At 33.7% G+C, this 11,816-nt stretch overlaps 1 protein-coding gene across 1 annotated transcript; it reads right to left on the bottom strand.

Annotated features, from left to right (window-relative positions):
- Positions 1–1,685: 1,685 nt before the first annotated feature.
- LOC126891284 (E3 SUMO-protein ligase KIAA1586-like) lies at positions 1,686–3,962 on the bottom strand. Its single transcript, XM_050660463.1, has one exon. The coding sequence runs from the start codon at positions 3,960–3,962 to the stop codon at positions 1,686–1,688; it is 2,277 nt and encodes a 758-aa protein (XP_050516420.1).
- Between the last annotated feature and the right edge of the window lie 7,854 nt (positions 3,963–11,816).

The raw sequence follows: 11,816 nt of genomic DNA, 5'->3' as shown, positions 1-11,816 counted from the left end.
GGGAACTTTGAACCCCTACGACAGATTACTTTCTTCCTGCCTGGATCGTCAGACATGCATGTTTCGTCGTAGTTATAAATGTTCTGAGGCGGTACATTCTCAACTACTTTTAAGTGATCGAAGTAGTCTGCGATTATTTTTCTATCAATCTGAGCACGATTTCTTTTTATATTTGATGCAAACATGACTGTCAGCTGAGGATGTCTTTTTAAAAAAGATTTGGTCGAGTCATGGCCAGGCAAATTATTGCAAAAGCACTGTATTTCCTTGCCTTGTGACATAACTTTTTACAATATATCTCAAATCCAGTTCATCAATTGGAAATCCGAATTCACACATTTTGTCGATGTGGCTAACAAATGCTAATTCTTCCTGGGTAAAAACTTTGGAATGACCCGGTGAGCTCGAAAACGGATTTTTTAGTTTGTTTTTAATAGTCCCTAATAGCACATGGACGTCCTTCACGGACTTTAAGGACGTCCGTTTTCGTTCAAGAAACGTCCCTTATACGTCCTATTTTAGTACCGTTTACCGGACGTCCATCTAAGGTCCGATGGGACGTAAATTTGACCTTAATCGGACGTAAATTGGACCTTAAATGGACGTAAATTGGACCTTAATCTGACGTAAATTGGATCTTAATCGGCGTAAATTGAACCTTAAATGGACTTTAATCGGACGTCCTAGGGGAAGTAAATTGGACCTTAAATGGACTTTAATCGGACGTAAATTAGATCTTAATCGGACGTCCTAGGGGACGTAAATTGGACCTTAACAGGACGTCCTAGTTTGGCCCGAATGCCACGTTGACAAACGTCCGAGGGGACGTTCGGTGGACGTCAATTGAACCTTCATAGGACAACAATTTGGTCCAATGTCGTGCTGCCGAACGTCCATCTAACGTCCTGAGAGGCCGTTAGGCGGACGTCTAGCGACGATATTTAGACCTGTGGGAAATAAAAAATATATTTTTTAAGGATATTACATTAAATTACAATTACACTTCTCCAAGAAATTAACGCACCACCTTTAAAATAGGGCATTTTTGATGTCTCGAATTTCCTAAACATGTCCCATCTAAGTGATTTTTTTTATAATATAGCCTAGGATATATAATTTACCTTAGTACGAAAGTTAATAACCGAAATACAAAGTGTCAAACTTTTATTTATTCTTGAATATTTCGTAACAGGCATGGGATAATAACACAAAATTTGGTATGCAACATCCAATGCCTGTCAGGAAATATTCAAAACTAAATAAAATTTAATGACACCGTGTATTTCGGTTATTATCAACTGTTGTACTAAGGTAAGTGAGCTTAAATCAATATATTTTAAGCTCAGGAATCTAAGGTTAAGCTATGGCCCATTCTTTACCAAACACCCTGTATATATTATATTATAGCTCCCCATGCGTGACAAGCAGTGGTGTAGTGGCAAAATTTTCAGTGTGGGAACGCTAAATACTGACTTACAATCCAATTCTGAGGGGTACCCCCTCCCCCCACATAAAGAGCGGGGGGTCCGATTCGGGGGGCCTGTAGCCTATGGAATGGATGATAAAATTTTCACAGAGAAGAAGAAAAAATATAAGATGTAACATGTTTTTATGTATACGTTTACTAACAAATTCAAACACAAAGATTAAAAACTGAACATATTCAATAAAATTTTATAATGTATTTACAAATAAATGGCAAATGCATCTTCTTCCTCTTTGTCAGGTTGGAGGTTGGCTCGTCGAGTTCTAGTATCATCAGCTGTACGGTGTCGTCTTAACCATGCCTTGACGTAATTCTCTGGTTTCCATGTCTGGATACTTGGTCCATTCAACTTGATAAACATCAATGCTGATACGTGCTCGATGGTCAGTTTTGACCGTGTTGGCGATATAATAATATTCATGTGACTGAAGCCACGTTCACACTCTGCTGAACTGCAAGGAATAAGCTTTGTGCAGTTTATCAGTGGGTTTAAGTCCTTCGGAATCGTAGTGCTGTTTTCCAGGTAATCTCTGAAGCTGTTCTTAATTTTGTTGGCATTCAACCTAAATCTTGCACAGAGATGTTCGATTTCTTGTTCACCGTATCCAACATATTTCTCTGGAGGCCAGTTGTTACTTTCAAGTACTTTCAGTTCTGAAAGGAGAGATTCATACTCTTTTTCATAATCATAATTGTTCCCTGTGGCTTTATTAGATGGTTCGTTACTGCTTCTTGTTGTGAAAAGTCTCCGTTTTAGGTTGTTAATAACACTTGATAGCAACTGCTGGTCATTAATAGCAGTTATTTTGTTGCTACTTGTTAAGGGAACATGACAAAAATTACCAGTGATTGCAGCTCTCTTGGCCTCAAGGGTCTTAGTTCCAGGTTTTTCTTTAAGGCACTCGAAAAAAGCAATTGACCTTCTTATGAGTTTGTCTGCATAAACAACAGTTGCCTCCCTATTTTGAAGACATTCTGAAACCATTGTTAATTCAGCTAATATGTCATACATTATCGCCAAATCTGACAGAAACTGAGTTGATGTCAAGCGCCTAATCAACCCACCGTACATTGCTCGTTCGGTTGTTGTTCTGTTCTTGTCTTCTTGGGCCTTCTTAAAATGGGAGTACAATGCTTGATATCCATACCAAACGGCCATAACAGTTTTAAATGAACTGGAAACCCATCTCGTGCCCAAAATGCGATCAACTTTCTGTAGTTGCAAATCAAGCTCACTAGCACACTCGGCTAGTTCTCTTTGGTTTTTAGGCGATTTACTATACAGAGTGTACAGTTTGTCCATAAACATTTGAAAATGGTTAATAGCCCCAACGTCATTGATAGAGTCACTCACAGCTAACTCTATCCTATGGTTCATGCAATGCCAAGGAACAATGTTGGGAAACTGTTGTAGTAGCTTTTCTACGACGCCAGATTTTTTACCTAACATGACACTAGCGCCATCACAGGCAAATGCAACTAAATTCTCTTTTAGGTACTCAAAATCAAACCCATATTTTTTCAAACAACCTAAAAGTGCCTCAAAAATAGAATCAGCAGTTTGATTAGGCAATTCAATTAGGTCTAAGAATAAGACATTTGGTGGCAAATCTTTGCTGGTTTCACATTTTAAATAAACAATCAAGGTAGATTTATCACTTAAGCTTGTAGATTCATCGATCAAAATCGAAATTTTACCTGAAATGCTTTTCACCTGTTGAGTAATTCGCTTTTTCATTTCATGAGAAATGTGGTCAATGATTTCAGTTGCACTAAATCTAGAGTGTAATCCTACACCAATGTCTACACCATTCATTTTCTGAAGTTGCAAAAGTTTAGAATAATCAGAAAAGGGCCTATCATTTTTTGCCAAATAGTAAGCTGATCGAAATACTTTAATTGTAGATTCTAGATTGGAAACGTTCATTTTATCACAAACGTTTTCAATAGTTTCCTCGTTCGCCTTAGCGGTTATGCTCTCAGCAGTCAAGTGGGCTGATGATTGCTTGTGAAGAAAAATTTTTTTTCTTAGGGAAGTAAGTTGGGCAGACTTACTAGACCCATTGAATGTTATTGCAAATGTGCACCATTCTTTAGAAATTGATGTACGTTCCTTTTTAAAAGCACCAAGATGAGAAACGGTGCTACATAATGTACAGCCTAATGAACCGTTTTTGCAACCCAACCATGGGAAGGCTTCTTTTTTGCGTTCCCACATATCAATAGTCCATATAGAAGGCCATTCTGATTTATTTTGTTCATCATGCTCATGCATATTCGAAGACGAACTTACAGAAGAATTACTTTCAGTTCCTGCCTGTAAATCACTTTTTTCATCTGAAGACACACGAAGAGAAGTAGAATTTTTCCCTGAAAGAGATACACCGAAATCATTTACTTCTTCACCTTTATCTTCATTTGGTTGCTTAGAAAAGAACGAAAACAGTGTTTTTTGATTTTTCTTTGACGGCTCCATGTTCGATTGGATACTATTAGAATAACACAATTAATTGTTAAAGTAATACCGCGCACGATAACCTCACTAACAAACAAAATAAAGAGAACAGTCAAATCAGCGCGTCACCACTCACCATTTGCCAAACGAACGAGAGTAGCGTCTAGCGTGACTGCCGAGGTGCCGAGTGCCAACTGCAGAAGTATGGTGTGGGTATTGACCCCTTCCCTCCTACTCGCTCCCCTCTTTCTCTGTCGCACGTGAAAGAGGGAGGGGGCTAAACTGCGCCCCGGATACCGGCTAGCACCGCGCCGACGATGACACGACCGCAAAGTTGTGACAACGAACTTCCTACTTAATCTTAATCTAAGAAAACAATTAGAATATTGAAATTCGGGTAGGTATGGTGCATGGGTGCGGGCTGATGCCTCAAATCAATATATGCACTCACCCACTCACACATTTTTTAAGATATTATTTTATCTACTTGCGTAAGTGATTTTAATTTTATTTGTTAGGGTGAAGTGGGGTAGATGTAATCTCGGGGAAAGTGTAATCAGGCATTCTATAATATTTTTTTTTTTAGTAAATTAAACCAGTGTGGGAACGCCGTTCCCACGCGTTCCCGCTCCACTACACCCCTGGTGACAAGCTTTATTCGTTAACAATATCGCTGTAATAATATTGTTGCTAGACAGGTAAATTGTCATTGTATATCGGGTGTACCAATCAAACTGTGATTTTTCCTTACACCTTACGTACACCCGGTATACAATGGCAATTTACCTGTTTAGCAACATTACAGCGATATTGTTAAAGAATAACGCTATAACATGTTAAAAAATCACTTAAATCGGACAACTGGTATAGACAATTTGAGATATTAAAAATGACCAATTTTTAAGGTGGTGCGTTAATTTCTTGGAGAAGTGTATGTTTTGCTTTCATGTAGTGTTATTGAAGTGAAAACTTCTTTAGGGACGTTGTGCACTTTCTTTGGATAGGGGAAAAAGCATTGTATTCGCGACCGTCATCGCTCATGCTATATATTATGTGTATGTATATATACATTGTGTAGACGTATTTAAATTTATAATAAATGTAAAACCTATTTTACGATGGGGAAAAAAGATTAATTTCGCGACCATCATAGCGACCGTCATCTCTTCGGCGAAATAAATTTTGTATTATATACAGTATGTCCCTGTAAGTTGTATCCATATGGAAAACTTTTTTATTATTAATTTTACGGACAAAAGTTGTTCTTCATAAAAAGCTCTGCATGGTCCAAAACCTCAGATTTAACCATCAAATATCAAAATTATTGAATATTAATACGAGGTATGTCAAAAAGTTTGAATTTCACTCAAGAGTAAAGTGGCTTTATTTTTCACAATATTGAAAATTGCTATTATGAAAAGTTGTTTGGAATTAAAAACTATATTCTAATATGTAATTACATCCTTCTAATTGAAAAAAAAATTTTGAAAAATTTTTGGATAACTAACATTATTTTCAGTTATTTCAATTCTTATAACTTTTTTATTATTAATTTTACGAAAAAAAGTGATTCTTAATAAAAAGTTCTAGCTGGTCTAAAACCTAAAATACAAACGTCTTATATCAAATTTTATCAATTTTATAAGAGGTATGTCAAAAAAGATAAATTTAGATCAAAAGTAAAGTACCTTTATAGTTCAGAATATTTTAATTAGAAGGATGTAATTACATACTGAAACATAGTTTTTAATTCTAAATAACTTTTCATTATAACAATTTTCGATATTGTGAAAAATAAACGTATTTTACTCTTGAGCGAAATTCATATTTTTTGACATACCTCGTATAAAATTGATAAAATTTGAGATAAGATAATTGCATTTTAGGTTTTAGACCATGCAAAACTTTTTGTTAAGAATCACTTTTTTTCGTAAAATTAATAATAGAAGAGTTATCTGAATTGAAATAACTGAAAATAATGTTAGTTATTCATAATTTTTCAAAAAAAAATTCAATTAAAAGGATTTAATTGCATACTAAAATATAGTTTATAATTCCAAACAACTTTTCATAATAGCAATTTTCAATATTGTGAAAAATAAAGCTACTTTACTCTTGAGTGAAATTCAAACTTTTTGACATACCTCGTATAATATTCAAGCAATTTGATATTTGATGGTTAAATCTTAGGTTTTGGACCATGCAGAGCTTTTTATGAAGAATACTTTTTTTCGTAAAATTAAAAATAAAAAAGTTTTCTATATGGATACAACTTACAGGGACATACTGTATATTCATTTATTATGTGTATGTATATATAAACTGTATAGAAGTATTAAATTTAAAATAAATATAAAACCTATTTTTAGATCGGGAAAAAGGATTTACTTCGCGACCGTCATCTCTTCGGCGAAATAAATTTTGTACGTACATATATATATATATATATATATATATATATATATATATATATATATATATATACATATATATATATATATTTTATGTGTATGTATGTATATATAAATCGTGTAGAAGTATTTAAATTTAAAATAAATGTAAAACCTAATTTTGGATGGGGAAAAACGATTTATGTCGCGACCATCATAGCGACCGTCATCTCTTCGGCGAAATAAATTTTGTATATATATTAATTTATTATGTGTATGTATATATAAATTGTGTAGAAGTATATAAATTTAAAATAAATGTGAAACCTATTTTTGGATGGTGAAAAAGGATTTATTTCGCGACCGTCATAGCGACCGTCATCTCTTTGGGGAAATAAATTTTCTACGTGTATTTATTATGTGTATGTATACATAAATTGCGTAGAAGTATTTAAATTTAAAATAAATGTAAAATCTATTTTAGAATGGGAAAGAAGGATTGATTTCGCGATTGTCATCGCGACCGACATCGCTTCGACGAAATAATTTTTGTACGTATATTATTATAATATACGTATAATAATAGTAATATTATCTATTTTCTGATTGAACTCACGAAATGTAAATTGCTTGTTAATTGTACGAACGTTGTGTATTGTCTGAAAATAACCCATTACTTTCCAGGACTACTATTGCCTCACATGTTGTCTGAATAGGAAACGTTTTAGATGTAAAAATAATAATTGTTCCGTTATTGAAGTGAAAACTTCTTTAGAGACGTTTGTCCGATTTTTGGATAGGGGAAAAAGCATTGAATTCGCGACCGTCATTGCGACCGTCATTGCTTATGTTATATATATTATGTGTATGCATATATAAATTGTGTAGGGGTATTTTAATTTAAAATAAATGTAAAACTTATTTTAGGATGGGTAAAAAGGATCGATTTCGCAACCATCATCGCGACCGTCATCTCTTCGGCGAAATAAATTTTGTACGTACTATATTATGTGTATGTATTCATAAATTGCATAGAAGTATTTAAATTTAAAATAAATGTAAAACTTATTTTTGGATGGGGAAAAAGGACTATTTCGCGACCGTCAACTCTTTGGCGAAATAAATTTTGTACATACTATATTATGTGTATGTATACATAAATTGTATAGAAGTATTTAAATTTAAAATAAATGTAAAACTTATTTTTGGATGGGGAAAAAGGATTTATTTCGCGAATGTCATCGCGACCGTCGGCGAAATAAATTGCATATTTATTACGTGTATGTATGTATAAACTGTGTAGAAGCATTTAAATGTAAAATCTATTTTATGATGAGGAAAATAATTGATTTCGCGACCGTCACCGATTCGACGAAATAAATTTTTTAGGTGTATATTATAATGTACATGTAATAATAGTCATATTATTGAAGTGAAAACTTCTTTAGGGACGTTGTGCACTTTTTAGATGGGGAAAAAAGTATTGAATTAGAGACCGCCATCGCGACCGTCATTGCGTCGACGAAATAATGTTTGAAGTGAAAACTTCTTTAGGGACGTTGTGCACGTTTTAGATGGGGAAAAAGGATTGAATTAGCGACCGTCATCGCGACCGTCACTACTTCCACGAAATAATGTTTTGAAAGAAAACTTCTTTAGGGACGTTGTGCCCTTTTTAGATGGGGAAAAAGTATTAAATTAGCAACCGTCAATGCTTCGACGAAATAAATTGTTGACGTGAAAACTTCTATTGTGGCTTTTTCAGTTTTTCGATAGGAAAAAAGTATTAAATTAGCGACCGTCAAAGATTCGACGAAATAAATTTTTAAAGCGAAAACTTCTTTACGGACGCTGTGCTCTTTTTAGATAGAGAAAAATATTGAATAAGCAACGGCCATTATTTCGACGAAATAAATTTTTGAAGCGAAAACGTTTTTAGAGGCGTTATACACTTTTTAGATGGGGAAAAAGTGTTAAATTAGCAACCTTTATTGCTTCGACGAAATACATTTTTGAAGTGAAAACTTCTTTAGGGACGTTGTGCACGTTTTAGATGGGGAAAAAGGATTGAATTAGCGACCGTCATCGCGACCGTCACTACTTCCACGAAATAATGTTTTGAAAGAAAACTTCTTTAGGGACGTTGTGCCCTTTTTAGATGGGGAAAAAGTATTAAATTAGCAACCGTCAATGCTTCGACGAAATAAATTGTTGACGTGAAAACTTCTATTGTGGCTTTTTCAGTTTTTCGATAGGAAAAAAGTATTAAATTAGCGACCGTCAAAGATTCGACGAAATAAATTTTTAAAGCGAAAACTTCTTTACGGACGCTGTGCTCTTTTTAGATAGAGAAAAATATTGAATAAGCAACGGCCATTATTTCGACGAAATAAATTTTTGAAGCGAAAACGTTTTTAGAGGCGTTATACACTTTTTAGATGGGGAAAAAGTGTTAAATTAGCAACCTTTATTGCTTCGACGAAATACATTTTTGAAGTGAAAACTTCTTTAGGGACGTTGTGCACGTTTTAGATGGGGAAAAAGGATTGAATTAGCGAGCGTCATCGCGACCGTCACTACTTCGACGAAATAATGTTTTGAAAGAAAACTTCTTTAGGGACGTTGTGCCCTTTTTAGATGGGGAAAAAGTATTAAATTAGCAACCGTCAATGCTTCGACGAAATAAATTGTTGACGTGAAAACTTCTATAGTGGCTTTTGCAGTTTTTCGATAGGGAAAAAGTATTAAATTAGCGACCATCAAAGATTCGACGAAATAAATTTTTGAAGCGAAAACTTCTTTAAGGACGCTGTGCTCTTTTTAGATAGAGAAAAATATTGAATAAGCGACGGCCATTATTTCGACGAAATACATTTTTGAAGCGAAAACGTTTTTAGAGGCGTTATACACTTTTTAGATGGGGAAAAAGTGTTAAATTAGCAACCTTTATTGCTTCGACGAAATAAATTTTTGAAGTAAAAACTTCTTTAGGGACGTTGTGGGGGAAAAGTATTAAATTAGCGACCGTCATTGCTTCGACGAAATAAATTTTTAAGTGAAAACTTCTTTAGGGACGTTGTACACTTTTTAGATGGGGAAAAGTATTGAGTTTGCGACCGTCATCACTTTTCCGAACTAAATTTCGTACGCATATATATTATGTGTATGTATACATAAATAGCATAGATCGTAGGCAACGCGTAAATAATATATTTATAGCACTTCTTTTTGGATGGGAAAAAGCATTGAGCTCGTAATTTATATACTATAAGAAGTTTTCACTTCTGTCGGCACTCCCATGAGTGATTTAATTTTTTTTTATTTACTTATATTTCAAATAAAAACTACTTTAAAATAAAAATGTATACCATTTTTATTCAGTTGCAATGCGAAGGCAAAACAATCTTACTTTTCAATTAGAATACGGAGTGCAGTCCAGTCCCTTGAATCGCGATTTTCGGCTCTTATTGGAGCCTTCATCGGAAGGAACGTAGGCACTGTTCTCCATGTAAAATAAATGTAAAATCTATTTTATGATTAGGAAAATAATTGATTTCGCGACCGTCACCGATTCGACGAAATAAATTTTTTAGGTGTATATTATAATGTACATGTAATAATAGTCATATTATTGAAGTGAAAACTTCTTTAGGGACGTTGTGCACTTTTTAGATGGGGAAAAAGTATTGAATTAGAGACCGCCATCGCGACCGTAATTGCATCGACGAAATAATGTTTGAAGTGAAAACTTCTTTAGGGACGTTGTGCCCTTTTTAGATGGGGAAAAAGTATTAAATTAGCAACCGTCAATGCTTCGACGAAATAAATTGTTGACGTGAAAACTTCTATAGTGGCTTTTGCAGTTTTTCGATAGGGAAAAAGTATTAAATTAGCGACCGTCAAAGATTCGACGAAATAAAATTTTGAAGCGAAAACTTCTTTAAGGACGCTGTGCTCTTTTTAGATAGAGAAAAATATTGAATAAGCGAAGAGAAGAAGAATATGGAGAACAGTGCCTACGTTCCTTCTGATGAAGGCTCCAATAAGAGCCGAAAATCGCGATTCAAGGGACTGGACTGCACTCCGTATTCTAATTGAAAAGTAAGATTGTTTTGCCTTCGCATTGCAACTGAATAAAAATGGTATACATTTTTATTTTATAGTCGTATTACTCCGTCGAGTAACTAGGTGCAATTTTCCGTTGGAACTTTACCAGCTGCAGACGGGGGATGTGAATTGCATAGTGTGGAATTCCTTCCTTCTCGTCTTCACTGCAGCATCCATTTGACTTGCAAATTGTAGAAGTCTTGGAGGTGTCACCAGGAAAGTGTACCAATAAGTTTTCAATTTAAAAATCTTTTAGTAATATTTTTAATATTTTCAATATTAATAATTTACTATTAGGATTGAAAACTACTTCGTCTAAAAACTACTTTATTTAATTATGGTTTTTATTAATTTTTTCTTCAAAGTACAAATTTTTATTACATCGTGACTGTCATTTTGTATTCAGTGCCGCCAACATCAAAATAACCTATAAAAGATAACAGTAGGTACCAACTTAAAATTACAAAGAACAAATCAGAGATATAACTAAAAAGGAGAATAACTTACCAACTAATACAACACGTATTTTTTATTATTTTTTTAAGAAAGGTCAAAATCTTTGAAATAGTTTGGTTTTTTAGTAACCCGACCTGAACGCTTTGGAATAAGTGATTCAGGTTCACTTTCATCACTTAAGTTCTCATTTCTAGCATTATCGCTCGACATAGAAAATGATGAATTATCGCTAAGATATATATTCAATATCATTACCTATAACTTCCTGCGAAGTTGCATTACTTGAGGCAGGTATATCAGAGCAATTATTACTTATTAAAGTGTTATTCTGCTCTGTTTCAACTAAAGTTGTTTCATGCTCTGAACTACTTAAATACTCTGATGAGTCTGTTTCAGACAATGTTTCTTCTGTAATGTTTTCAACCAAAGTAATATTAGCAGCAATATTTTGCACAGTATTTTCACTCAAAGTTTCACTAAACCTAGTATTATCAATCTCGTATAATAAGTCAACACAACAATGTTTTATAATTGTAACAGGCAAATTAGTTTTATTTATAAATTTCCTATTTCTCCTCAATTCATTGCCTTTCGTATCCGTAAGGATATAGGGTCTGTCATTATATTTGTCAGATCATAATCTCTCTTGCTCGTAACTTACATTTTTGCATCCCAAAATGAGCTGAATGAATTAATTTAAGCATTTCAGATTTAAGTTCAGAAGGAACAATAATTTTTTGATTATAAAATAGTAAATTATCTGATAAATAGATGTTATCCTTTAAATTATAAAAATATTTTAAATCCGAAGATAACTTTTTGTTATTTTTAGGCCAGTTATTTATGCAAAAGTTTTTAACTTGGGATAAAATAGGATCCTTTTCAATTGAGTTTTGAAACATTTTTTTTTCTTTAGACATCG

Source organism: Diabrotica virgifera, chromosome 9, assembly GCF_917563875.1.
Source record: "Diabrotica virgifera virgifera chromosome 9, PGI_DIABVI_V3a".
Classification (NCBI taxonomy): domain Eukaryota; kingdom Metazoa; phylum Arthropoda; class Insecta; order Coleoptera; family Chrysomelidae; genus Diabrotica; species Diabrotica virgifera.
This window is presented reverse-complemented; position numbering and strand designations above follow the sequence as displayed.

Bases quoted from the DNA above. Each gene is read 5' to 3' on its own strand.
- LOC126891284 (XM_050660463.1), bottom strand. From the start codon at position 3,962: ATGGAGCCGTCAAAGAAAAATCAAAAAACACTGTTTTCGTTCTTTTCT.